This window comes from Typopeltis vanoorti, chromosome 17 (genome assembly GCF_054136105.1).
Source record: "Typopeltis vanoorti isolate ZY-2024b chromosome 17, IOZ_Tvanoo_1.0, whole genome shotgun sequence".
In the NCBI taxonomy this organism is placed as follows: Eukaryota; Metazoa; Arthropoda; class Arachnida; order Uropygi; family Thelyphonidae; genus Typopeltis; species Typopeltis vanoorti.
This window is the reverse complement of record NC_143565.1, coordinates 98,476,811-98,504,500: the sequence shown is the minus strand read 5'-3', so window position 1 is coordinate 98,504,500 and position 27,690 is coordinate 98,476,811. Positions and strand designations below refer to the sequence as shown.

General features: G+C 35.9%; 1 protein-coding gene across 1 annotated transcript in view; it reads left to right on the top strand.

Moving 5' to 3' along the window:
• The window catches only part of Tace (ADAM 17-like protease Tace), a 238,743-nt gene that overhangs the window by 201,829 nt on the left and 9,224 nt on the right, over positions 1-27,690 (top strand). The window contains exons 16-17 of the mRNA XM_090406973.1: positions 8,274-8,352; positions 15,733-15,821. Coding sequence (XP_090263099.1) covers positions 8,274-8,352; positions 15,733-15,821 — 168 coding nt within the window. The remainder of the gene's footprint in view (positions 1-8,273; positions 8,353-15,732; positions 15,822-27,690) is intronic.

The following is a 27,690-nucleotide window of genomic DNA, read 5'->3' as shown; positions in this document are numbered from 1 at the left end:
ACTTTAAATTTTATCAATATGACTCTATCAGTATTTATATACAAATTTTCTTATTTTTATACTATTAATTCTACTTAGAGAAGTACATTATAGCTAGACACTAACCAATAAATCATTATTATTATTATTGCACAGGATCCTTCATGAAGTCCAAATACTCATCGTGGAAGACCCAAACTATCAACTCAATATCTATTGTATTTTTCCTTGAACTCATCAACAAACGAAGCATTCACAACTGACTCTGGCAACCTATTCAGCTCATTCACCACTCTCCAATCAAAATTGTGCCCATACAGTAATAATAATAACTTAAATGTTTCTATCATATCTCCTCTTTTTCACTTATTGACCAGCTTTTGCATCTTACAAATTTTCATTCTATCTTCTTAGCGAGCATTCTACAGATCACTCACCTCTTGATCTTCTCTACTACTTCCTTATCCACAAGAAACCCAGGTTACCAGACCTGAGCACAGTAATAATTCAAATATTGACATATCAATACCTTATAAAGAGAAATGATAACTTCCCTATCTCTGCTTGTTAGTGTGTTCTTCAATAACCAAGAAATCCTATGAGCTAACTTGGCAACCTTAGCAGTATGCCCTCTAAACTTCATCTCTCTATATGCTACTGCTCCCAATTCCCTAACTTCATCAATTCCTTGCAGTACAACTTCACCAGTGTGGTAGATAGCTTGTAATCTTTTTATCCCCAAATGCATAACTTGACACTTTTCCACATTAAACTGATACCCATTATCTATTCCCATACTGTCAGCAAACATCTGTTTTTGCATCATCATCATCAGTAAGCAACTGAATATTTCCCTTCAAATTATTTCCTACAGTCATTTATGTACAAATTAAACAGTACTAGTCCAATTTCAGAACCTTGTGGCCCAGTGACCTGCTTTCTCCTGGATTCTTCTCCTCTCTGTACTACTTTTTGGTATCTGTCTGTCAGCCACCGTCATCCATATCTCCAGTTTCATATCCATTCCCATTTTTGTTCCAGTTTGCATAACAGAAAGCAATGTGATATCCTGTCAAATGCCTTTGCAAAATATAGCAGTATCATCATGTAGCCATTCTCTTTATATAACTTAACTGTCACTCTTATAATAGGGAGCATACTAATCCTTCACAAAGCTATGGTGCTCCCATAAAGCAATCGTATTCTTATCCACCAATTCCTGCATTGTGTCTTTGACTAACTTTTCCAATACTTTCTTACCCACCCCTGAGATACTGATTGGTCTGTAATTTGCTACCACAATGTTAGTACCTTCTTTATGCAAAGGAATTTTCACTCCCTTGGGAGTGAAAGGATTTGAGGCTTAAACAGCCTAGTCAGAGGCATTACAACTTCTTGCAAAATGCTAGCTAACATCCCATCTAATACCATGGGTTTTATTTGCATTCGGATTTTGCAATATCCCAAGTATATTCAATTCATCAACCTATATTCTCACATCAGTTCCTGTTGCAGCATTGGATGATATACCCTTACAAAGCAGTAACTTAATTGTTTTGTCTGCTTCTGTCCTTGTTACCATCAGCACTCGTTAAACTTAGCTTTCCATAGTCATTCTTCCTCTTACTTACCACATTTGGGATTTCCTTTGGCCTGCTTGGCTAATTTCTTCTCATAATATGATGTTGCCTTCCTCACCATGCTGGTCACCTTTCATGCCTGATCGTTGTGCTGTTTATGAGTTTGCTGATCACGTTTCTCCTTATATATCCCCACAAAATTTTCTTTTTTTAAGCTCCTGCTTAATGATACTATTTTTCCATCCAACTCCTGTTGATTTATCCTCCTGATCTTGGATATACAGTCTGGTATTGCTTCCTTCAAATATCTCTTGACTATTCCCTATGTACTGCTAACATCCTTCCCTTTAATGTCTGTCACGTCACATTATTAGATGTTGAATGCTATACGTTGTTTTATAAATTAGCTGATTAAGAGTTTATAATAATGTAAGTTATAGGATTTGAGTTTAGCATTCATTGTTAAATTATTAATTAAAGTGAACTTTGTTTTAAAAAAATGCTGAAAAGACCCTTGATTAGAACTGTATATTTTAAATAATCTAAAAAAGTCAACTTTTTCATCATGTTATGTGTATTTCAATACCAGAATAATGGCCTTTTCTTTTTTGGCAACTATGTTTTATAAGCCATTCTTAACAGTTGTATGTATAACTTCATATTCAATAATTATGTTTATATTTAAGCAAATACAAGGTGATTCATATAGAACTGGACCCAAAGTTTTCATTCTAGATCATAAACAAATGAATAGAAACTAATTAGTTTCAGATTTACCTTAGTGCTTAGCAATTCACAAGTTTCAAGACAAATCCATGCCACCATTTCTGGTCTGTACCAAAATTTTTGAGTTTGGTTCTGTATGAATCACCCTGCAGAAAAATATATAATAGAGTGAACTATGGGTAGTGCATAGAATAATGCTTTTACCAAAAGCTTCTATATCTCATCATCATAGAGTATTGTGATGTTCATGTAGCAGAGATAATTTTGAGGAGTGGAATAGATATTGCTTTACAGGAAGATTTCAGTAGATTAAGCGGCTTACCAGTTAATTCTTGTAAAGTGTAAAGTATTTTGCAAATTGGAAGGCAAAGATGAGAATATGTGTATACAGTTGGTGGGATATATTAATGGTGGGAAAAAAAGGATTTGAAGATAATGGCATACAAGGACCTAAAATTTGGCAGCCACATTGCTAGAATTGTGAGGGGAAAAAAGAAAATTGACATTGACACTTAGGAGTAAAGTTTACAGTTTCACTGTATTGATCCTTGATCAGGCTACATGTGCACCTGCATAAATCTGATTACCTGGTTTTTCAAGGAGATAGAGATTTTGAAATTGATCAAAAAGGATGATTTAAGATAGTGTCAAGTCTCTGGGACATTGGGTATGAGAACAGATTGAGGGAATGCCATTAACAGAGCCTGGCAGATATGAGGAGAAGTGATGATTGTAGAAGGATATACCATTTGAATGTGGAGAGATTTTTCATAGAGAAGAATAGAGTAGACAAGGTAGAAAGGTCTCTAGAAGTTATATATGGAGGGCATAAGCAGAGTGAAGGATTTTTTTTTTCACTCAGAGTGATAGGTGTAGAAACAGTTTAAGGCACATTTGACATGCTTGATAGTGAAAACCTCTCAATTAGTTTCTTGCTCCATTGAGCTCTCCTAATAATGACAATAATAATAAAACTTCTAGATAACTAACAGATTTAACTGGATAAACAACGTTGGGTATTCCAGAGGTTACTGTCTGAAGTGAAAACTAAATGTGATATGTCTTAATCACATAAATCACCAAAATAAATACCACAGCATTGTTGAGATATACAATAATCAAAGGTAAAGCTTTGTGTTTTAGTGTTAGTGCATATGTAACATAATTAAAGCAGAAAGGTGTTAGCTGACATTGGTTATTGTTTCTTATGAGATGTGAAAAGTGAATTAATTTAACTAAATTATTAGAATAATAATTATGTAAATTATTAGAATTATTTACATAAAATTTCACTCACAAGAAATTTAATTTTCTGGACCAGAAAAGTATCCAGAAAAATCTTTAATTTCGACATTTTATTAAAATTAATGCTACTGTTTTTTTGTTTTTTGTTCCCACTCAGCACACACCACATGCAGTTAAGATAATTAGTTATGCACACATACATAGTTGAATGTCTCATAAAGTAAACATTAGTATGGTATAAAACCATACAGATGGAACAAGGTCAGAAATAAAAGAGTAGAAAATGAAGGGAATGTTATCTGCTGTATATGTGAATATTGATCACATAATTGCAGACAAAAGAGATCCAAATATACTTTGTCCCCATTAACTTAGACTAGTAGAGTTATGGTGTAAATATAGATATACAGAGGTTGATCAAAAAATATCCAGAACAGAAGTCATTGTAAGGAAAGTACTAACAGTATCGAACAGTAGTAAAGTATTTGATTAGGACATCTCTGTGGCTGATTGCAGAAAAAGGTGCTGTTTTGGTCATTTGTGAGTTAACTAATCTCAAGTGCAAATATTCCCCCCCCCCCCACCTTCATTGCAGTGTGAAATGGAAATTTGTTGAAAGAGTAATGTGCGTACATTAAGTTCTGCTGCAAATGTATTATTAATGACCATAGAATGTATGAAACATTGCAATGGATGTTTTGAAAAATTGAGTTGATTCAAAACATTTGAATGTAAATTCCTTTCTAAAAATGACTATAATCTCATCCATATGAAAGCTAATCATTAATGCATAAACCACCGACTATTGTTGAAAGTTTTTCTCCACGATTATACTATAAATTAAAGATAGTAAGAGGTTATATTCTTGGTTTCATCCTTTATCCGAGTGTAAACAAACATTTGTGCATTAATTAACTTCATGACTGGACTACTTGTATATAGAGGCTAATGACTTTGCATCAATTGCCTCAGTATCCCATAATTTATCCCATAATTAATTAATAGTATAACCAAGTGGAAAAACATTCCACATCTACCTCTAAACCAGAGTATTTTAGTAATAAGGTGTGACACCTTTTGGCTACTCATATATGGAAATATGACTTCTGCATTATTTCAACGTTGGTATCACTTCTGGGTCTGACTCCCACTGATGAGGCCTCGATAAAGGTCAAAACTGGTTTGGGCAGTGGCCCTTCCCATAATGCATGGCATTATGCATGTCTATAAGGATTAGCCTCTATATACAAGTAGCCCAGTCATAAAGTTACTTCATGTACAAACTTTGTTTGCTTACACTTGGATAAAGGATGAAACTAAGAATAGAACTTCTTGGTATCTTTAATTTACATTGACTGTTGATCCTGTTAATGCATTACTTTAACTCAGCATTTCATTCAGCACATGGCAAGCAATGGCAGTTAAGGATCTTGGAATAGCATAACTTGTTTCCCAGCTTTGCACACAGGATTAGACAGCATAGCTTATGACAGTGTGCAAGAGATGTTGCTACCTTCTTGTGCATTATCATAGATGATTCATAGGATTATGGCTGTGACCCTGAAATAAAACAAGCCTTCACACTGGAAGATGGTATTATCACCTCAGCTAAAGAAAGTTAAATTTCAAGGCAGTGCCAATCATTTTATTTGGCATAAAGGTGTGATGCATCAGAAATTTCTTCCGCAAGGTCAGAGCATGAATTAGACTATATATATATATATAGCAGTTAATGCAAAGCAATTTTACCCTTAATGCAAAGCACATCTCCTGGAGGAGATGTGCTTTGCATTAAGGGTAAAAACTGAAAGTAAAAAAATAGAAAGTATTTTACCGTGGGTATAATAAATGTTAAAAATACCAAGCTATTTTAAACCTGGTTTTACTCCATTTCCCAAGTAAGCAAACAGACAAACAAGTCAAGTTTGCAACTTGACTTGTTTGTCTGTTTTAACCTTATAGTAACTTGTTCTGGTAAAATACTTTTAAGCTCTGTATTACTAAAATCTTGGTATTTCTAGCCTGGCTCCCACTGATGAGACATCAATAAAGGTCGAAACTGGTCTGGGTAGTGGCCCTTTGCCTCTAATACAAAGCATCATACATCTCCTCCAGGAGATGTGCTTTGTATTAAGGGTAAATATTAAGATTAGTGATCAGAGCTTATTCTACTTTTACCATGAGTTGCCTTGGTCTTGCACTACATGCAGGATCAGCTAGACTTGCAACACTTGCAGGTGCAAACTTGGCTTGTTTGTCTGTTTGCTTACTGGGGAAATGGAGTAAAACCAGGTTTAAAATATCTTGGTATTTTTAACATCTATTATACCCAAGGTAAAATACTTTCTACGTGTATATATATATACAGGGTGTTCGGGATAAATTTGACAGTTTCGTAAGGAAAAAGAAAATCTTCTTTGTATCTATTAAATTTAATGAATTGACAAAAAAACATTACAGGCAGAGTTAATTACAATACTATCAACAAGATTTACTCAAAATAACCACCATTAGCATCGATCACAGCTTCAATTCTGCTTCGGAACCTCGAACAAGCTGATGCTACAGTCTCCCTGGGAAGGGCTGCAAAAACTGTTTTAATTTTATCCATTAACTGGGCTTTTGTATTACTGGAAGTGCGATTGGTGTCTTTTTCAACTGCGCCCCATACAAAATAATCCATGGGGTTAAGGTCTGGGGAGTTTGGAGGCCAAACATTTGGACTGGTGAAGTCGTAGAAATTTTCAGACAACCATTTTTGACTTTTCCCAGAGGTGTGGCAAGGGGCCGAATCCTGCTGCCATACATACAGCCTACCATTGGCTACCCTTGTTATCCAGGGCTTGACTACAGTTAGCAACTCCACGAACAAAGCCCGAATTCCAATGCCAGGGTTCTTCAACACCTGTTCCTGCAGATTTGCGAGGAATTCTGCTGTACGAACGCAATCAGATCGTCTGCTAGGGATCTTTCTTCTTGCTACATCCTCGTAGTCACCATTGCAAGTCTCTAGTTCATGCCTGATTGTTTTTACTGTATTCAGGGAGCATTGGGCAGCAGTCGTAATATCCTTATTTTGATGGCGGGCACGAATCATCATGATACAAGTTATTCTCTTCCATGATTCAGGTGGGTTCCAGCTATCCATCCTTTCTGACATCTTGTATATGAATGAAGAAGGGTCCAAACTTTTAAATGAAGAGAAGTGTGTGTTAATACATGTAACTTACGGAAAAATGTAATTAATTATAAATATGTCAAATTTATCCCGAACACCCTGTGTATATATATATATATATATATATATACTCCATGTATATATATTTCATATATATACATGGAGTAAAACCAGGTTTAAAATAGCTTGGTATCTCTAACATATACAGGGTGTTCGGGATAAATTTGACATATTTATAATTAATTATATTTTTCCGTAAGTTACATGTATTAACACACACTTCTCTTCATTTAAAAGTTTGGACCCTTCTTCATTCATATACAAGATGTCAGAAAGGATGGATAGCTGGAACCCACCTGAATCATGGAAGAGAATAACTTGTATCATGATGATTCGTGCCCGCCATCAAAATAAGGATATTACGACTGCTGCCCAATGCTCCCTGAATACAGTAAAAACAATCAGGCATGAACTAGAGACTTGCAATGGTGACTACGAGGATGTAGCAAGAAGAAAGATCCCTAGCAGACGATCTGATTGCGTTCGTACAGCAGAATTCCTCGCAAATCTGCAGGAACAGGTGTTGAAGAACCCTGGCATTGGAATTCGGGCTTTGTTCGTGGAGTTGCTAACTGTAGTCAAGCCCTGGATAACAAGGGTAGCCAATGGTAGGCCGTATGTATGGCAGCAGGATTCGGCCCCTTGCCACACCTCTGGGAAAAGTCAAAAATGGTTGTCTGAAAATTTCTACGACTTCACCAGTCCAAATGTTTGGCCTCCAAACTCCCCAGACCTTAACCCCATGGATTATTTTGTATGGGGTGCAGTTGAAAAAGACACCAATCGCACTTCCAGTAATACAAAAGCCCAGTTAATGGATAAAATTAAAACAGTTTTTGCGGCCCTTCCCAGGGAGACTGTAGCATCAGCTTGTTCGAGGTTCCGAAGCAGAATTGAAGCTGTGATCGATGCTAATGGTGGTTATTTTGAGTAAATCTTGTTGATAGTATTGTAATTAACTCTGCCTGTAATGTTTTTTTGTCAATTCATTAAATTTAATAGATACAAAGAAGATTTTCTTTTTCCTTACGAAACTGTCAAATTTATCCCGAACACCCTGTATATATATATATATGAAACCATTCTTCAATACCTTTTCAGATGAAGTTCATTAGAAACAGTATTACAAATGTTCTTACAACTCCTGGTTCTGAGCCAGAGCAATGTGCAGTGTTATACACAGTACCTTGAGTTTTTTTTTCCCTCAAAATGAAAAACACTTCAAACTAATTTTATTTACTTGAAATTACTTTGAAGTCTTTTCAAGATGTATAATGCAGTGCGGCAGCATCAAGTCATTCCCAAACAGATCTATTATTAAAGATGCATAGAATAATGGAAAAAAATTGCTAGAATTATTGCATAGAGTATGGAGGATCATGCTAGTTTGAAAGTGATAACTTAAAGTGACTTGTATGTTATTTAACTCATTGTAAAAAAATTCTGTTCCAATATTAATGCTTTCCTTTAATAACAATAACTTGACTATGGATTTTTAATTGCAGGGAGGATGTAAAAGAACAGTCCAAGACATTGTAGAAAGATTTTGGGATATCATCGAAGACATAAATATTAACAGTGTCTGTAAGTATAAACTATGAAAGCTGTTAGAAAACATAAGATAATTATATGAACTACCAGTATTATATTAGTTTCTATTTCACATAGCGATACTGTATTCGGTATCTGCTGGGATTTTGACTTCATCATTAGAATGCATATGAAATCATGCCTACATATTTCATAAAATATGAAAGTTTGCAAGCATAAAGTATATTACAAAAAAAATTCTATGATCAAAGGAAATTTATTTTCATATAAATAAAATTTCAAATTTAGTTGTGTTATCAACAATGATAGTTATCAAGTTAATTTCATAATGGCACCACTCTGGATTAATTTAGAAAAACACATCCAAGATGTGTTCAGTTGCTACTTAGGTGGAGGTTCACTGTGTGTAAAAGTTTCAAAAGTAATCAACGTTTATCATCATCATCAAATTCCTGATATATACCCCGGGTGTACAGGATATGATAGTACTACATGAGCAATTACATCATTTCTACAATTTTCTTCCAAATCAATCTGTTACCTGTCAACACTCCAACATTATCAAATCTTATATTTCTGATTACTAATTATATTTCTATATTCTAAGGCACTTTTTACTGAGATTAGTTCTGCTAAAGCATTGCAGGATGCTGCCAATGTCAACTTCTTTCCTAATATCCTCATTTTGATGAGGATGATGCCTCTGTTCATGCCCCTAATCTTTCTCAGAACTCTCATATCTGCAGTCTCTAGTCTTTAATCAAGTTTTTACTTCTGACCAAGCTCTCAGATCCATAAGTTAAAATTGGCTCGAAGTATGTCTTGTATACAGCTAATTTAGTGTTTTGGCTAATTTCTCTCTTATTCCATATAAATTTATTCAGTTAACTTCCTACCATACAAGCTTTGTTGATTCTGTTATTTATTTCCATATTTAATTTACCATCTTCACTAAAAAATCATGCCCAAGTAGCTGAAATGTTTTACTTGTTCTATAGGTTCTCCGTTCACAATGCAGTTGATATTTTCAATACTTCTGCCTATTTTCATTGTCTTTATCGTTTTAATGCTGACCTTCATACCATATCTATTACAACAGTTATTCACTTTAGTCAGGGAATCTTGCAGACTTGTAGCGGATTTATTTAAAAGTATAACATTATCCGCATAAAGCAAAGAGGTGACATTAACATCTCCAATTTTGATATCAGGTTTAATACCACTTTCCTTCATAATGTGATCCATATAGATAATGAATAACAGAGGGGATAATGTACATCTTTGTCTGACACCAGATTTAGCATCAAACCATCTTCCTGTACTTACTTCAATTCTAACTGCTGACTTACAACTCAAATAAAGACTAAATATTGCTTGATATAATGCCCCATTGACACCATATAACTGTAACGTTTTGAATAGCTTCTCTCTTGGCACCTTGTCATACTGCCTTTTCCAGATCTACAAAACTTAAATACAGATCTTTGTTATATTCCCGTGATTTCTCCACTATCTGTCGTAAAGTGAAGAGCTGATCCTGACAGCTTCTATTTGGTCTGAATCCAGCTTGTTCTTTACCAACCTTCTCTTCCAAAATCCTTCTCAACCATTTCTCAAGTATACTTACATATATCTAACCAGGAACAATCAGTAGAGAAATACCTCTCTATTTCTCTACAGAGACTGAATGTAATTCTCACATTCAGTTTTATTTTCCTTTTTATATATAGGTACTATGAGAGCTCTACTCCAATCATCTGAAATTCATCCCTCTGTCCAGGCCTTCTGAACTATGCAGTGCAGCTGCTGTATGACTTTTATACCTCCATACTTGAGCATTTCTGGTTGAATATCATCTACTCATGCTACCTTTCCACATTTCAGGCCTTTGATGGCTTTTTCTAATTCAAGTATGGATATGTATTCCTGACTGCACACCTGGTCAGTGTTTTCTACCACTGTGCTGTCATCACTGCTTGTTTCATTTAGCAATTTTTCGAAGTAATTACTCTATACTTCAAGGATATCTTTTTCTGCTGTTTTCATGTAACCTTTATCATCTCTAATTACTTTTACAGTACTCTTTCCTCCATTTCTGAGCTTCTTCAACAACCTCCAGAATATTTTGCCACCTTCTTGATATTTATTTTCTATGTTCTTACCAAAGTCCTCCCATGACTTTTGCTTAGCTAGTTTTGCACAGTGTTTAGCTTTCTTACATTTGTCTCTGTATTCTCTAAGAGCACAAGCTGACTTATTTGCCAGGAACTTTTGATATGCTTTCTTCTTTTCTTTAACTGCCTTTTTAACTTCCTGTGTCCGCCATGGAGTTCTGACTTTTCTATCCTTACAGACAACCTCACCACATGCCTCTCTGGCAGAATCAATCAATGTTTTCTTCAGAGTATGCCACTGAATCTTGAAGGTTTGATTCCTGTTCTCAAGCTCTTTCATTTTATCTTCAATAATCTTTGTGTATTTTAGTCTACAGTTCACATCTGAGATCTGCTCAACTTTTATTCGCTTTAAAGCTTTCTTACATGTCATTCTTTTCAATATGAAATTCAATTTTATCCTGCTCAAGACTAAATAGTGATCGCTTCCAATTTCAAATCCTCTGTACACTCTGGTGTCCTGCACCAAGGAGAAAACATCACTATCAATAATAATCTAGTCAATGAGACTTTTCTTATTCCTAGCCTCTTCTCTCCATGTGAATTTGTGCACATTTTTATGTTGGAACATGGTGTTAGTAATAACCAGTCCATGTCCTGAGCAGAAATTGAACAGGTATTTGCCATTATTATTAGCTTTGCTCTTTTCTCCAAATTTTCCCAAAACATTTTTGTATGTCTGACAATCATTTCCTACTCTGCTATTCAGATTCCCAACAAGGATCAACTTTTGCTTTTTCATTGTGTCAGTTGGTTTTTCTAAAGCAGTGGTTCTTAACCGGTGTTCTCCGGAATACTGGTTACAAGTGTTCTGCCAGTGAGAGCTGTCACATGACACAGTTCTGAATGTAATTGGTTACTCTGAATAAAAATGTCGAGGGAATTATTTCCGTTATAACAGAACAATTAACAATATTAGAAGAAAATATTTCGAGTTACTTTCCTTCCTTAAATACACGCAATTATTACTGGACATGAAATCCATTTGGCACAGTTAATACATCGAGTTGTGAATTTTCATTACAAGAATAAGAACAATTAGTTACCTGGTCAATGGATCATACTCTAAAAATGAAATTCTCTGAAATAACTCTTGAGGAATTTTGTATTTTTGTCCAAGCCATATACCCAGCTCTCTCCACAAGAGCACTGAAAATTTTGTTACAGTTTTCAACATAATATTTGTGTGAGCTCGGTTTCTCAGTATTAACCAATATAAAAACTAAAAAACGCGAAAGACTTACTAATATATACAAAGAGATTGGTAGCTATATCACATATTAGATCTGATATTGTTGCTGAAACCTACAAAAGCGACAAGTCAAGTATCGCATTAAAATCAGTTCCATTTTTATAAAAGGCAAGTCCATGCATATGTTTATTGTTAGTTTTATGATCCTTATGCTTTTGGTGTTCCCCAAATTTTTCTTATAATCAAACGTGTTCTGTGACTTTGAAAAGGTTAAGAATCACTGCTCTAAAGCCTCAAAAAATTCCTCCACTTCTATCTTAGTAGAACCTTCTGTGGGACCATAGGCACAAATAAATCTCATTGTCCAGTTTCCCATTCTCATATTTGCCCACATCACTCTACTTGAGAGTGCCTGCCATTCAAGAAGATTAGCCTCGTATTTAGTGTTGAATACTACAGCTACACCTTCTTTTCCTTGATTGTTATTGCCTGAATATAACATTTTGCTCAGAAAGATCTCACCAGTTTTTGCCTTTTTTGTTTCAGTCACCCCTATTATGTCGATCTGGTACTTATCCAATTCCTCAGCTAGCTCCATTTCTTTGCCATTCAGGCTTCTTATGTTGATAGTAGCGATTTTGAACTCTGGTGATGTTGAGTTGGGGTGGGTTTTAGGTTTGTTCCAGTAGCTGACATTTTGCTGTTTGCCCTGGTTCCCTTTGTGAAAACAACGGGGGCCTTGTGTAATCTGGTGATGCCCCAGCTGGCATGAAATTCTGTCATGTTGTGAAATGCAGAAGCAAACTCGAATGTATAAATATTTCTGTGGGGAAAAAAAAGAGAAAGAGTTTTAAAACAAAACCCATACTCTACAGAAAGAAATTTCCAAAGGTGATCCTTCTTAACTTAACTGTGAAATCAATTCCTGTTGTAAGCTCGTATCTTGGATCAATGTGATGATTATCACTATCAGCAGTGATGCAATCAGAATTTTTCTGTATATGTTCTCTCCATGTGAAATTTTGAAATTTTTACTACATTGTTCTACTTTAACTTCTACTTGTTCAAAAAACGGTCCTTCATATGAGGGTGGTCTGAAACGTTCTCATGCTAACAATGAAAAAATGAATTTATAATTTCAAAATTATTTTTATTTTTCAAAATCTCTCTTAAGACTAATGCATTTATTCCTGTGATGCTCCAGCACCATTATCCCGTCCCTGTAGTGGTTCTCAGTAAGATCTGAAAAATACCCTCTACAGCTGCAATCACCTCTTGATTCGAAGTAAAACACTAACCAGCAAGGAAGAGTTTTTAGTTTTGGGAAGAGATAGAAGTCAGAGGGAGCTAAATCTGGGGAATAGGGTGGATGTTTCAACAATTCATAGTGCATATCACTTAATTTTCCTATTGCCAAAACACCTTTGTGGGCAGGTGCATTGTCTTGATGAAAGATGATTTTTTTTCTTCTGCAAACCAGGTGTTTTCTCACGAATTTTTTCGTCTAGTCTGGTTAAAAGATTGAAATAATATTCCCCAGTTATTGTTTTACCCTTTTCAAGATAATTAATTTTAAAAAATGCCTTTAGCATCCCAAAACACCGATGCCATGACCTTTCCTGCTGATGGAACCGACTTTGTCTTCTTTGGTGCTGAACAACCGGCTTCTGTCCACTGTTTTGATTGCTGTTTGGATTCTCGTGGGTACTGGTGAATTCAAGTCTCATCCATAGTAAAAATTCGACGCACAAAATCAGTTTTATTCTTGTTAAAACCCTCCAAGCACTGTTCAGAGATTTTCATGTGAGTGCATTTTTGATCTGCTGTAAGCAAACATGGCACCCATCTTGCGCAAAACTTTTTTATTTGCAATTCTTCATGCAAAATATATCCTACATATTCTTTTGAAATGCCTATAGTCTCAGCAATTTCATGCACTTTAACTTTCTGGTCATCTAATACCATATTGTGCACTTAATCAATGATTTCTGGTGTTGTTACACTTTTTAGACATCCTTCACATGAATCATCTTCAAGACTGGTACAGGTACGTCTAAACTCAGCAACCCATTTCTTAATTGTCAATAATGAAGGCGAAGAGTGCCCTTAAACTGTTATGAACTTGTAATGAATTTCTTTTGGCATTAAATCTTCTTTTACAAAGAATTTTATAATCACACGATACTCAATTTTATCAATTTCAAGGGATACAGACAACACTTTTGCTTCAGATATAAAACAAACTACTTGATAGAATGACTTGCAATTTCACATGGATGCTTATGACAGATATACCAAACTTGGAAAAAAAAAATCTTGCTGATAGTATTGCCATCTATGGTTGAGGCCGAGAACTTTTCAGACCACCCTCATATTTAGTCTTAAAAAAGAAATGCATGGTGGCACTTAGTGACCAAAGTGAGCAGCCTGTCTCAAGATGTCACACTATCTTGCTCAAGGGAACAATGGAAGTAACAACCAGACTGACTATACAGTACTAATTGGAATGGATAGGGAAATCAAGAACTTGGAAATGATATGATTTAAAATTAGCAATTTAGAATGTAACCAAAAAATTAACAAAATTCCTAAGGAAATATGACCTCACAACCAGTTGCAACCCACATAAGAAATTGGCATCTCTATCTGCTCCACCAAAGACCAGCCACTTTCCCTAGACCGACCTGGAGTATTCCAGGTCCCTTGCAGTTGCAAACTGTCCTACTACAGCCAAAAAGGCAGGACAATCAATATCAAGATATCCAAACACAAGGACTACATCCGATTCCATCAATACAGCCACTGTGGTGCATGTCCAGTGCTTTGGACACTCACCACAGGATACACTGGAAGAAGGCCACTTTATTACACTGCAGCAAGTATAAGTATGAAAGACTATTCCTTGAAGCTGCCTCAGCTCTGATAAACTTTCTAAACCTCAACAGATTTGGGGCAGTCTCATACACCTGCTCATAGCAGAGAAGATATTAAGGTAATAACAATTCTTGTACCAAAAGAAGCATCAGGCAGGATACTGGATACCTGAGTTCCTTTACCTGTATAAATTATTAGTTCATATACACCATTGAATGATTCACAAAGTTCAAAGCATTTCAAACCGAAATGAGAGAGCACTTCAGTGGCATGTACTGTTTCCAACCAAGTCGAACCTTGTATAAAATAAGACTTTCATCCACACAAATATCTTGTTCTGGTGTATAACCTTCCTGGAACTTCTTTTTGAGAGAGTTCAAAAAAAAAAAAAAAGGCTTTTTTTTTTTCTTCTTTTTTTTTTTTTTTTTTTCAGTTTTGGATTGGAATAATCAGGACTCTTGTCAGCAGTGCAAAAATTTCATTATCAAGGAGTACCTACATTCAGACATCACTTCTGATACTGAACTATGCCTTGAACCAGTAATAATGCTAAAAATGCCTTCATTTCACTGCTATCTGTATCTTTCCAACAAAAACAAGAAGAAAACCTTTTGAGGTTTGTATCAACAATGAACTGCATTTCTTTCTTGTTCATTTCCTCAATTAAAATGTTCATTATATATTGAATGAGAGAGGAATTATCCAAAGCAAACATAAAATAGCTTTAATACAAATTTTAACTTATGTATCTGAAAATTAGAAATAAAACAGTTGAATAAAAGCCAGCAGTATGAAAATTCTGAGAAAAATATTTTAAGGGGAATATTAGCATTCAAAAATTTGTCAGCCTTTCTTATCTAAGGTGGTAGTATAAACTAGACTGAGTAAGGAAAGATTATCAAAACAAAGTATTTTATGGCTAAAAAAAATAAATAAATAAATAAATAAAAAGATTTAGAGGAAGACCATGCTCTAGGTTGGTGGAGTTAGTAATGCCTTTGAAGATCAAAATGCAAGATCTTACAATATTGGTGACCTGATAAATAACAAATTAACTTGGGAAAAAGCTGTTGATAGAAGCTTGTTATAATATGAACTTGATTGTGTACATATTATGAAATGATGGCATCACTTTATTCTGATTTTATAGAATTTAATTATTATTTTTTTCAGTAAAATTCCTAAATGACAACATCGTTGGAACTGTTGTAGTTGTAACAGTTATTGTGTGGATTCCTGGTAGTTGCATCATCAGTTATGTGGTAAGTAAATTTAATGAAAATATTCATTTGTTTTATTCATTTTGAGTATTTTTACAATTTTGCAACTATAGCAATGCCTTGCATAGTGTGGTTTTGAATAGCAGAGGTTTCATTAGAGGTGCTTAAGGGTCAAAGCTGTATAACTGAGAGGAGACCTCCACATAGCCTTTAAAGGAATGCGGAGAACCGACCAGAGCTTCTGACCTAATGTCCAATCCTCACTTTCTCGTGGTGCACCCTGTTAGGTATCTACCTGGATACTGAACGAACGAGGATGGGCTGGCAATTTGGGATTTAGCCGACCAAATTGTATTCTTATTGGCTTAAACCAATATACAAAATGATGGTACAGCATGACAAAATTTCATGCCGGCTGGGGCATCACCCGGTTAAACATTTCACTTTTCCCTGTTGTTTTCGCCAGGGAACCAGGGCGAACAGCGAAAAGTCAGCTATTGGAACAAATTTAAAGCACACCCCAACTCAATATCACCAGAGTTAAAGATCAGTACTATCAACATAAGAAGCCTGAATGGCAAAGAAATGGAGCCAGCTGAGGAATTTGATAAGTATGAGATAATAGGGGTGACTGAAACAAAAAGACAAAAACTGGTGAAATCTTTCTGAGCAATAAATACAAAATGTTATATTCAGGCAATGACAATCAAGGTAAAGAAGGAGTAGCCATAGTATTCAACACAAAATACGAGGCTAATCTTCTTGAATGGCAGTCAGTCTCAAGTAGAGTAATGTGGGCAAATATGAGAATGGGGAACTGGACAATGAGACTTATTTGTGCCTATGGTCCCACAGAAGGTTCTACTAAGGTAGAAGTGGAGGAATTTTTTGATGCTTTAGAGAAAGCAACTGGCACAATGAAAAAGGAAAAGTTGGTCCTTGTTGGAGATCTAAATAGCAGAGTAGGAAATGATTGTGAGACATACAAAAATATTTTGGAAAATTTGGAGAAAAGAGCAAAGCTAATAATAATGGCAAATACCTGTTGGATTTCTGCTCAGGACATGGACTGGTTATTACTAACGCCATGTTCCAACATAAAAATGTGCACAAATTCATATGGAGAGAAGAGGCTAGGAATAAGAAAAGTCTCATTGACTATATTATTATTGATAGTGATGTTTTCTCCTTGGTGCAGGACACCAGAGTGTACAGAGGATTTGAAATTGGAAGTGATCACTATTTAGTCTTGAACAGGATAAAATTGAACTTAATATTGAAAAGAATAATATGTAAGAAAGTTTTAAAGAGAATAAAAGTTGAGCAGCTCTCAGATGTGAACTGTAGACTAAAATACACAAAGATTATTGAGGAAAAAATGAAAGAGTTTGAGAACAGTAATCAGAAGATTCAGTGGCATGCCTTGAAGAAAACCCTGATTGATTCAGCCAGAGAGGCATGTGGTGAGATTGTGTGCAAGGATAGAAAAATCAGAACTCAATGTTGGATTCAGGAAGTTAAAGAGGCAGTGAAGGAAAAGAAGAAAGCATATCAAAAGTTCCTGACAAATAAGTCAGCTTGTGCTCTTAGAGAATACGGAGACAAATGTAAGAAAGCTAAACACTGTGTAAAACTAGCTAAACAAAAGTCATGGGAGGACTTTGGTAAGAACATAGAAAATAAATATCAAGAAAGTAGTAAGATATTGTGGAGGTTGTTGAAGAAGCTTAGAAATGGAGGAAAGAGTACAGTAAAAGGAGTTAGAGATGATATAGGTGACATGAAAATGGGAGAAAAAGATATCCTTGAAGTATGGAGTAATTACTTCAAAAAATTGCTAAACGAAACAGGCAATGATAGCACCGTGGTAAAAAAACACTCAACAGGCATACAGTCAGGAATACATATCCATACTTGAATTAGAAAAAGCCATCAAAGGCTTGAAAGGTGGAAAGGCAGCAGGAGTAGATGATATTTGACCAGAAATGCTGAAGTATGGTGGTATAAAAGTCTTACAGTGGCTACACTGCATAATTCAGAAGTCCTGGACAGAGGGACGAAGTCCAGATGATTGGAGTAGAGCTCTAATAGTACCCATATATAAAAAGGGGAATAAAACTGAATGTGAGAATTACAGAGGTATTTCCCTACTGAGTGTTTCTGGCAAGATTTATGCCAGAAACTTGAGAAACGGTTGAGAAGAATTGTGGAAGAAAAGTTTGGTGAAGAACAGGCTGGATTCAGGCCAAATAGAGGCTGTCAGGATAAGATCTTCACTTTACGACAAATAGTTGAGAAAGCATGGGAATATAACAAAGATCTGTATTTAAGTTTTGTAGATCTGGAAAAGGCACATGACAAGGTGCCAAGAGAGAAGCTATTCAATACGCTACAGTTATATGGTAACAATGGGACATTATATCAAGCAATACTTAGTCTTTATTTGAGTTGCAAGTCAGCAGTTAGAATTGATGGAAGTACAGGAAGATGGTTTGATGCTAAATCTGGTGTCAGACAAAGATGTACATTATCCCCTCTGTTATTCATTATCTATATGGATCACATTATGAAGGAAAGTGGTATTAAACATGATATCAGAATTGGAGATATTAATGTCAGCTCTTTGCTTAATGTGTACGATGTTATACTTCTAAATAAATCTGCTACAAGTTTGCAAGATTTCCTGACTAAATTGAATAACTGTTGTAATAGATATAGCATGAAAGTCAGCAATAAAAAGACAATGAAAATAGGTAGAATCATTGAAAATGTCAATTGTGTTGTGAACGGAGAACCTGTGAAACAAGTAAAACATTTCAGCTACTTAGGCATGATTTTTAGTGAAGATTGTAAATTAAATATGGAAATAGACAACAGAATCAACAAAGCTGGTATGGTAGGAAGGCAATTGAACAAATTCATGTGGAATAAGAGAGAAATTAGTCGGAACACTAAATTGGCTGTATACAAGACAGTGTTCAAACCAGTTTTAACTTATGGATCTGAGAGCTGGGTTAGAAGTAAAACACTTGACCAAAGACTAGAGACCCCAGATATGATAGTCCTGAGAAAGATTAGAAGTGTAAACAGATGGCATCAATGGCAATATCATATTAAAAACAAGGATATTAGGAAAGAACTAGACATTGTCAGCATCCAGGAATGTGTTAGCAGAGCTAATCTCAGATGGTATGGTCACTTAAACAGAATGGACGAGGAAAGATTAGCAAAACAAGTGTTCTCTGCCAGGTTGTCAGGAAAACAACCCAGAGGAAGACCAAGATATAGGTGGATTGATACGGTACTAAGTGGCTTAGATGATAGAAATATAAGATCTGATAATATTGGAGTCTTGACAGGTAACAGACTGATTTGGAGGAATATTGTAGATAGGAAGTTAGTAATGATGTAAATTTTTCATGTAGTACTATTATAATCCTGTACACTCCTTTGAGGGTACATGTCAGGAATTTGATGATGATGATGAGGTTTCATTATAGCACTGTTTATAATATTTAACAATTTGAAAAAATTTTGAGAGTAGTACTGTACTGTACTGCATTAACATTAAACTACACTAAAGCAATATCGTGGTAATTTAGCATATCACAGTAATGGCTGTAGCATGCACCTTTAGTATTATTTCAACTTTGGTGCATCAAAGTCGTGGACACTCTAAAAATTTTTTATTTTGTATTACGTACAAGTAACCTTTTGTACATAATTATGAGGGAAGAGGAAATGCAACAAAGTTTTGAGAATCTAACAAGCATAAATGGTTAACACTAGAACAAAATATGAAGAAGAGGAAGATAAATTAGATGGAACTGGTGCTGAAATATCTACAAAAGAATCCTTATCAAATGAGCTTTTGGCCACTTTTGACATTCGTATAGATGCCGGTGCTAACACTGAATGAAGCATTAAAGTTCAGAAAAATGTTATTTGATGTTACAAAGATATGCATGCAGAGAAAATGAGAAAAAACCTTTGCAAACTATGTTGTTTAAATAGTTTCCCAAATAAATACTTGTGTTTGGTTATGAACAATAAAATCTTTACTATTTTTTTTGTTTTATTTTAATCCTTTATCCATTATCCTTTTTAATTTTTCTGTGCCCATTAATTAGTATTTCTGGTGGACCTGCGGTAAACAAATGATGCATAATTATTACCCCCCCCCCCTACACACACACACATGCACCACCATCAATACTATAGGCATTTGGAACACATTTGCTAAAATACATTATAGTATTGTTCTAAACAGTACAGTTTTGCATAGCATGGAACTTTTTTTTGTCATCTATTAATTGTGTTATGTAAGGTATTACTGTATATACAAATTTTAGCAGTACTGTATGTTCATTGAAATACAATACACACATTGAATATTATTTAATGTTCAGAGCAAATTAAAGAGAACTTTCCACTATAATTTATATTTATATATTGGATTATCAGTTGTCTAACTTGTACAGCAATTTGCATAATGCAGTTCTCACTTATAATATGATTTGTAATTGGTGTAAAATGTATTACAGTATATTTATTTAATTGTAATTTCTTCAGAAAGGCAGTTATATTGATTACATTTTACATTAATAGTTTTTTATTGCATCACATTTCACTTTAATTCAAGGTGAAATGCATTTCTATGTTTTCCAAAAAAGTTCTTGAATGTTCTGGTTCATATCTAATTGTATTGAAATATCTAGCCATAGTATTGTCTTGCAGTAGATTAGACTTGTTGAGAGGCTTATACGCTGGTTAGACATAATAACTAATATTTAAGGAATTGACAGCGTATACTGGAAATATAGATTAAATAAACTTTAATATACACTTTCCGATATTTCGGCGAAAGTCACGTTGCCATCTTCTTGGGAACTTACTAAAAAGACACGTGCACACAAGTACTAATACAACAAATGAGACTGAGGCTAGGACGCTAGCGTTTTCCTAAAGTCCTGATGGTGCCCCCGGCGGGCTATATTGGTAGTTCTTGGCCTTTGGGCTGAAGTTCTTTTGATAAAAGTTTCCCAAATTTGGGGCAGTTTCATGCATCCAAATTTGTTGAGGTTTGGCATGTTCCTAAAGGCCGAGGCTGATTCCATGAATAGTCTTTCATACTTGAACTTGCTGCGGTGTATTACTGTGGCTTTCTTCCATCTTATTCTGTGGCGAGTATTCAGAGCGTGGTCTGCAAGCCCAGAGTGGCTGTACTGGTGAAATCGGATGTAATCCTTGTGTTCTGAGATTCTGATATTTGCTGTCCTGCCTGTTTGACCAAAGTAGGACAGTTTACAGCTGCAAGGGACCTGGTATACACCAGGTAGGTCTAGGGGAAGTGGTTGGTCTTTGGTGGAGCGGATAAGGGATGCCAGTTTTCTATGTGGTCTGTAACAGGTGGTCAAGTCATGTTTTTTTAAGATTTTATTGATTTTTTCTGACCTACTTTGGCCAAACAGGCAGGACAGCAAATATCAGAATCTCAGAACACAAGGATTACATCCGATTTCACCAGTACAGCCACTCTGGGCTTGCAGACCACGCTCTGGATACTCGCCACAGAATAAGATGGAAGAAAGCCACAGTAATACACCGCAGCAAGTTCAAGTATGAAAGACTATTCATGGAATCAGCCTCGGCCCTTAGGAACATGCCAAACCTCAACAAATTTGGATGCATGAAACTGCCCCAAATTTGGGAAACTTTTATCAAAAGAACTTCAGCCCAAAGGCCAAGAACTACCAATATAGCCCGCCAGGGGGCACCATCAGGACTTTAAGAAAACGCTAGCGTCCTAGCCTCAGTCTCATTTGTTGTATTAGTACTTGTGTGCACGTGTCTTTTTAGTAAGTTCCCAAGAAGATGGCAACGTGACATTCGCCGAAATATTGGAAAGTGTATATTAAAGTTTATTTAATCTATATTTCCAGTATACGCTGTCAATTCCTTAAATATTAGTTATTAGTAGATTAGACAAGACATGACTGTTGTATAAACCTTTTTATGTACAATTTAATAGCCCTATATATGCAATTATGAGTGAGAAAAGGAAACATGTGCATATTAATGCTATGCTTACTGCATAGCATTAACATTCAATTCATTATCCAGGTGGCATTATTTCATTCATTATCTAGGTGGATAATGGAGTACACCCTGTTATTATGAGACGATCAGAAGCCCTGGTCACTTAAATGCATTCTTTATAGGATATGTGGAGATCTCTTTCTAGTTAGCAATAATGTAAACTTAATTATAAAACTTATTTTGCCTCAAATTTAGCACCCATCTTATACTGCCTTTTCAATCTTTCCTACTTGACTGGCATTTACCTTAATATGGAAACAAGCCTATACCCAGTTAGGCCATGGGGGAAAACAAGTCAGCCAACAAAGTATTTTCCAGTTACTCTTCATTTCTTTCAAAAATCATGGAGGAGACCATCAACAGCTGGCCTCTTCACCACCTGGAGCCCTTTTCGTCATTTCGTATACAATGATACCCCTCCTTACACCACTTCATTTCACAATGATCCACTAATATGACTATGTTCAATTATGACCAATGCTCATTTATACGAATGCATTCACCCATATTACAGTTTAAGCAATATGACTCTCCCATGAATCAACCGATGCACAGTTTTTTTGAACTGTTTGCTTGTTTATGGTTGACATCATTGCTTGTTACATTGCTCTGTGTTGTATTGCTCTGAATTATGAACTGTTTATTATTCTATTGTCGTTAATAATGATAGATAAAATTTAAAGTAGATACACTGTTGTTTCAATTGAAAAGTGGAAGTGTGAACGTTTTACATTAGACCCTGAGGTCAAAATGATTCATTAAACTTATCATTCAATATGCCGTCATCACTGAGATAAGCTGCAGGCTAACTTACTTCCCTTAATTAGTGAACAGTGCTACACTAGTTGACACTTTATAATTAATTACTTAAGGAATTGACAGCGTATACTAGAAATATAAATTAAATCAACTTTAATATATACTTTCCTGTATTTTGGCAATGTCGCATTGCCATCTTCATGGGAACTTAAGATAAAGATACGTGCACGCAAGTACTACATAACAGCAAATGAGAAACGAAGCGAGGAAGCTACCGTTTTCCTAAAGTCCTGATGGTGCCCCCTGGCAGGCTATATTAGGTGTCTTGGCCTTTGGGCTGAAGTTCTTCTGATGTATGTTTCCCAAATTTGGGGCAGTCTCATGCATCCCAATTTTTTTAGATTTGGCATGTTCTTAAGGGCTGAGGCTGATTCCATGAATGGTGTTTCATATTTGAACTTTCTGTGGTGTATAACTGTGGCTTTCTTCCACCTTATTCTGTGGCGAGTATCCAGAGCATAGTCTGCAAGCCCAGAGTGGCTGTACTGGTGAAATCTGATGTAGTTCTTGTGTTCTTAGATTCTGATATTTGCTGTCCTGCCTGTTTGGCCAAAGTAGGACAATTTACAGCTGCAAGGGACTTGGTATACACCAGGTAGATCTAGGGGAAGTGGTTGGTCTTTAGTGGAGCAGATAAGGGATGCCAATTTTCTTTATGGTCTGTAACAAGAGGTCAGGTCATGTTTTTTTAGGATTTTGTTGATTTTTTTCTGAGGCACCTTGGAAAAAATCAACAAAATCCTAGGGAATGGTGATGGATTTAGAGTGATCTTTTTTGTGAAGGGAGGAGGTGGGCTAGTATTTTTTTTTTTGGGAGGGGGGGGTAACCATTGGCTGAGAAAGTGTTAAGGATGTGATTTAGTTCAGTGGTTACGGCTTGGTCATTTGAACGGATTAGTTTAGCCCTGTTGAATAGTGTCTTAATAACTCCATATTGTTGTGGGGGGGGGGGGGGAATTGTTGGTGAATGTATCTGCCTGTATGGGTGGGTTTTCTATAAACTGAGAAAACCAAGGTTTCATCAGGTTGGCGGGTGACTAGTGTGTCTAGGAAGGGGAGGCTATTGTTTTCCACTTTCTCCAGGGTGAACTTGATTCTAGAGTGTTGGTTGTTTAAGTGTGTTAAGAAGGAGAGGAGTGTATCTGGTTCATGTGGCCAAATAGCGAACACATCATCAACATAGCGAAGCCATATGGTAGGTTTTTGTGGGGGCAGAATTTAAGGCTTTCTCTTCAAAAGTCTCCATGAAGAAGTTGGCCAAGGGTGAAGAAAGTGGTGAACCCCCTGGCTGTCCTCTCTATCTGAGGAAAGTTTATTTTTCACTTAGTTAGACTATAATAAATTTAGTTTAATCCTTTATCCAAGTGAGAGCAAACAAAGTTTGCTGCTGAAAATATCTTCAGGACTGAATATGATGTTGTACTATCTTACCTGGGTAAGTAGTACAACACCAGGCAACTCGTAGCAAAGGTGGAGCAAGCTACCAACACTCCTATCCCAGTATCTCCCATAATGCAAAACACATCTCCTTGTGGATATGTATAATGTTATGCATTAAGGGATTGGCCACTACCCAGACTAGTTTCAACCTTTATCGAGGTCTCTTCAGTGGGAGCCAGGCCCAGAGTTGGAGATACCAGGCAGAAGCAGTAGCAAGGTCATCTTTACCTATAGGAGTTGACAGTTGTTGTACGACTTACCCAGGTAAGATAGTACAACACCATATTCAGTCCTGAAGATATTTTCAGGCACAAACTTTGTTTGCTCTCACTTGGATAAAGGATTAAACTAAATTTATTATAGTCTAAACAAGTGAAAAATAAACTTTCAACATCTTTCTCTAAATTCAGAGTAATTTAATAAAAGAAAGATGGCAAACCTTTTGGCAACTCCTATAGGTAAAGATGACCTTGCTATTGTAGCTCTTTTAAGTCGGCTAGGGAACCGCGTGTAGCATGGAGACTTGAAGAGAAAGCCTTAAACTCTTCCCCATAAAAACCTACCATATGGCTTCACTATGTTGATGATGTGTTTGCTATTTGGCCACATGGCCCAGATACACTCCTCTCCTTCTTAACACACTTAAACAACCAACACCCTAGAATCAAATTCACCTGGAGAAAGAGGAAAACAGTAGCCTCCCCTTCCTAGACAACTAGTCACCTGCCAACCTGATGGAACCTTTGTTTTCTCAGTTTATAGAAAACCCACACATACAGGCAGATACATTCACCAACAATTTCCCCCCCCCCTCACAACAATATGGGGTTATTAAGACACTATTCAACAGGGCTAAACTAATCCGTTCAAATGACCAAGCTGTAACCACTGAACTAAATCACATCCTTAACACTTTCTCAGCCAATGGCTACCCCCCCCCCCCCAAAAAAAAAAATACTAACCCACAAAAAAGATCACTCTAAATCCATCACCATTCCCTAGGATTTTGTTGATTTTTTCCAAGGTGCCTCGGAAAAAAATCAACAAAATCCTAAAAAAACATGACTTGACTTCTTGTTACAGACCACAAAGAAAATTGGCATCCCTTATCTGCTCCACTAAAGACCAACCCCTCTTCCCCTAGACCTACCTAGTGTATACCAGGTCCCTTGCAGCTGTAAATTGTCCTGCTTTGGCCAAACAGGCAGGACAGCAAATATCAGAATTTAAGAACACAAGGACTACATCCGATTTCACCAGTACAGCCACTCTGAGCTTGCAGACCATGCTCTGGATACTCGCCACAGAATAAGGTGGAAGAAAACCACAGTTATACACCGCAGGAAGTTCAAATATGAAAGACTCTTCATGGAATCAGCCTCAGGAACATGCCAAATCTAAACAAATTTGGATGCATGAGACCGCCCCAAATTTGGGAAACATACATCAGAAAAACTTCAGCCCAAAATCCAAGAACACCTAATATAGCCCGCTAAGGGGCACTATCAGGACTTTAGGAAAAACAGTAGCTTCCTCGCTTCGTTTCTCATTTGCTGTTATATAGTACTTGCGTGCACGTGTCTTTATCTTAAGTTCCCATGAAGATGGCAACGTGACATTGCCAAAATATAGGAAAGTATATATTGAAGTTGATTTAATTTATATTTCTAGTGGACGCTGTCAATTCCTAAAGTAATTAATTATCATATTTAGCCAGGTTATAAGCCTTTCTACAAGAATTACTAGTTGACACTACAGTTATATGTAAATGTGGCAGTGTTATTTATTGAAACGGAAAAACTTTTAACAGTGTAGATTGATGACCAAACTAGTTGGTGTGTTTCCTTAAGCCAAGCTGTTCAGAATAACTTTTTCGTTTGCTTATCTGAAGTAAATAAATGCTTTATTTATGTCATTTGTTTTATTTATGACATATATATGACTGCTTAAAAATGTTATTAAACTACTAAATGCAGCTACATGTGAAGAGGAAAAAAAAAAAAGACAGTGATTCCATATATGTTGGTGGTCTGCAACCTAATGTGTCTTATGACCATGGTATGCCTGTATAAAAAGGGTAAGAATAATAGAAATACTTCGCACATAAACCAGTTCATTTAAGGAAATTAGGTCTAATTAATTATAATGAATGTAATTAATATTTCCAGTATTTCAGCAAAATGAAATTGCCATCATCAGGGAACACAGTACATGTTATGTGTGCAGGCACTAACAATGAGTGAAAGAGATTGAAGGCTGGCAACCAAAATTGAGCCTCAAGTCCTAAATAGGTCCTAAATAGCTGAGACCACCCATTAGCCCACTGAGGAGTGGGCTAATGGGTGGTCTCAGCTATTGGCTGAAGCTTGGAGGATGAGTGTGGTCCCAAATTTGGAGCAGTTTCATGCAACTAAACTTGTTGTAGTTTGGGTAGGTTTTTAAAGCTGAGGCAGAGGCTGTAAAGCTTAGTACAAGAGTATACTGCCTCAGCCTTAAGAAACTACCCAAACCTCAACAAGTTGGGGTGAGCGCTTCTCAGATTATGCAAAGCACTCATAATCTGAATATCTGCTGAGACTACCCATTAGACCACTTTGGTGCACTGCTTAGGACTTATGCTCAACTTTAGCGGCCATGCTTCTGTCTCATTTATCATTGTCAGCATCTGCATGCACATATTGCACTGTAATGTGTTTCCCAATGATATCAGTATAACTTTGCTGAATGATCTTAAAATAACGAAAGAATGGATGAGGAAGTGTGGCTTAAAATTTACTTTTAATAAATTCAAGTATATTTCACTTAGTAAAAAATATAATGTTAGATGGATATATAAATTGAATGGAGTCTTCACAATAAAGTTAATGAACAAAGATTTGAATACTTTAGTTGATAGAGAATCATAATCAACCATAATTAATAGTTAAGACCATGGCCGGTGGAAGCGGGCATGCAGGCGCTGCTATGAAGGGGGCACGGGTCATAAGTTCATTTTTAAGAAACAAAATTTTTATCATAAAAAATTCTTAGAATGATCAATATTAAAATAAATAAGGCTGGATACACCGAATAAAAATTTTTAAAAAATTGTATATTGCCGGCTGTTTACAATTTTGCAGCGAGAGCAGGCTAAATGCTTGCCTCCAGAATCTAAAGTGAAACGGTGAATGGTTTTTATGCACAGAAACGAATTTTCATACAAAACATTTGTTGCTACATAACCAGTCGTATGGTACTATAAAAACTCGATTGTAGCTTAAATATTCCAAAGCACATTACATTCGATTGTTTACTTAGGTTAAGTCACATGTGAATATTGTAAAAATAAACTTTGTTTGTCTCTGTATAGTTTGTTTTAGATGTTATTGTAAATAACACTCTGGAAGTTAACTGTATATACTGATTTAATAAGATTATGTTAGAGTGTTAAAAACAACGGCAATGTTTATATCGCCAAAGCTGCATGTAATAGATCTACATGGCGGCATTAGAAAGATTGTTATTAAAATTTGTTTGTATGAGAAAGGCTTGCAGACTCGTAAATGTAAACATC